Source organism: Berghia stephanieae, chromosome 15 (genome assembly GCF_034508935.2).
Source record: "Berghia stephanieae isolate SIO BIC M18660-M18661 chromosome 15, UCSD_Bste_1.3, whole genome shotgun sequence".
Lineage (NCBI taxonomy): Eukaryota > Metazoa > Mollusca > Gastropoda > Nudibranchia > Aeolidiidae > Berghia > Berghia stephanieae.
The window spans coordinates 9462723-9465250 of NC_088374.1; the positions used below are offsets into that span (position 1 = coordinate 9462723).

The following is a 2528-nucleotide window of genomic DNA, read 5'->3' on the forward strand; positions in this document are numbered from 1 at the left end:
AATCACTATTCCCAGTACTAGTGCGAATAAAGATTGCTTTATTTTATTCTTGTATTTAATTATTGACACCTCCTGTTTTATCCGCATTCACTTATAATTTATTCTCCCCCCTCTGTTCCCTCACTTCACCGATATGAAGCTACATTAGACGTAAGGAGTTTTATTTCTTTGTTTTATTTATCAAAACATGACGTTAAGTTATACAAATGTCAGTTAATAGTTTCTTTATGGCAAGAATTTGACAAAAGCCGTAAGGTCTATTGTCAATAGAGATAATTTAATTTTTCAGTTCATTCCAACATGGACAGAATAGACTCACTCAGATATGTATGAAACAAAAAGTGAGAAAGCACACACACACACGCACACACACGCGCGCGCGCACACACACACACACAGAAACCTACACAGACACATTCATTCAGTCCCGTGTGATTATTTTTCTTTGAGTATACAAATTATAATATTATAAGGATATATAAACCTGAGCAAGGAAAATACAGCTAAATTGCATACGTATTTGTCATTTCAAACATGGAATTATTGTTGTTGACCACGTTAATAGCAGCTTCCAGGTGCCGTATAATCTCATCACGATTTTTAAACGAAAAACGTTTGTGTGACCTAAACGAAAGATTAACTAGAAAATGATCGCTTAAAATACATAAAGTTAAACATTTACTACAATGCATGTCACAATGTGCATTAGATAATCATTGTATTGCAGCAAGCGTGGACGAGGAGAAGTTTTGCTTTCTTCATAGAGAATGTCATATGCTATCAGGATGTGGTATAGAAAACAAAAACCACAAATACCGAAATTAGTATTGTGCGCATGGAAAATGGAATATGTCAACTAATTCTTGTAATTGCCTCGACGGATTTTTTGGAGATAGGTGCAAGCAATGTTATGAACAGTGTAAAGATTTGTGGACAGCAGACTACCCAAAAGGAGGACATTATGTCTATTTAGATCCCATACATAAAGGAGAGAAACCGTTTTACGGACTTTGTCAAATAAGCTCAGGCCACGTCTCCTTTCAAATGATTGGAAACAAAGGAGAAAAAACCTTCAACATGTCATGGGCAGATTACGTCAATGGATTTCACATCGATAAAGGCCATTTCTGGGGCGGATTGTACCCTTGGCATAGACTGACAGCTTTCGTGTGTAAAACATTTACTCTTGGTTTTTTGGTTACTGATCAACAGTACAATCTCAACGGTTATCGACATTATTTTGGTTTTTCTGTCTCTGGTGAGAGCGGCATGTACAGTTTCACTTATTCATCGATCTTAACAAATCGGGGTGGGAATTCAACCATCACAGCAAAATTTGGCGAATGTTTTGCTCCTCTGAAAAACATTCCATTTTCTACCTGGGACGCAGATCATGATGGAAATGCAGAGGAAAACTGCGCTTCTAGGGCTGGATCCGGTTGGTGGTATAAAGGTTGTGACAATCCCTGTAACCCTCTGGGGTTTGGACTCAAGTAATTGAACATTAAACCCCGGCATCAAGTATTTTCTCTCTCGGGAGTTGATATGGATCTCGTCTCTTCAGGAGTAGGTAGATTCTATGGATATATTTCATGTTAGTAATATTTTATATGATATATATATACATATATATATATATATTTTATATATATATATATACATATATACATATATTATATATATATATATTTGATATCCTTAATTTCAATCAACATTGACGTGAACAAGAATGTATAAAATTGAGTTTAAGTTAAAATGACATGAACTTTGATGTGTTAATTTGTGTTCCTTTTCAAACTAAATTCAATGTCTTCAATGGGTTACTTAAAAAAACTGTGCGTGTTACTCTCAATGTAAAAGTTTAAATGAAAGATATTCATTGTTCTCAATTTCTAATTTTCGTAACGTAACCATAATAATTGATCTCAATGTCTCCTTTTTCAAAAAAAAAATACGATATTGTGTCAATTAAACAAAAAAATAAATTCACTGTTCTCAATGTTGTAATATTAAAAACTATATGCGCTATCTCTGATGCGTTACTATTATGAACTATATACACCGGCCTCAATTTGGTACATTTAAAAACAATATTCATTATCCTCAGTGTGTTACATTTAAAATTGTATTCAAAGTCCTCAATGTGTTATTAAAATAAAATCATTATTCTTCAATGTGTTACTTTAAATGAATAAACTTTATTCACCGTTCTCAATGTGTTACTTTAAACAACCATATTCACTACTCTCAATTGGTTACTTTTAAAAACTATATTCTCTTTTCCCAGTGCGTTACTTTAAAAAAAAATACTGTCATCTGTGTGTTACTTTTATAAAGTATATTCACTCTTCTCAATGTATTACTTTTAAAAACTGTATTCACTATCCCTGATGTCATTATCTTCAATGTGTTACATTAAAAAGTTATATACAGTGTTCTCATTATATTACTTTTAAATAAATCATATTAACTGTTCTCAATGTGTTACTTTTAAAACGTATATTGACTATCACCTGTGTGTCACGTTT

General features: G+C 32.7%; 1 protein-coding gene across 1 annotated transcript; it reads left to right on the plus strand.

Annotated features, from left to right (window-relative positions):
* Nucleotides 1–238: 238 nt before the first annotated feature.
* On the plus strand, nt 239–1534 carry LOC144960672 (fibrinogen-like protein 1). The gene has a single exon (XM_078893955.1). The coding sequence runs from the start codon at nt 850–852 to the stop codon at nt 1495–1497; it is 648 nt and encodes a 215-aa protein (XP_078750081.1). The 5' UTR covers nt 239–849; the 3' UTR covers nt 1498–1534.
* The last annotated feature ends 994 nt before the right edge of the window (nt 1535–2528 follow it).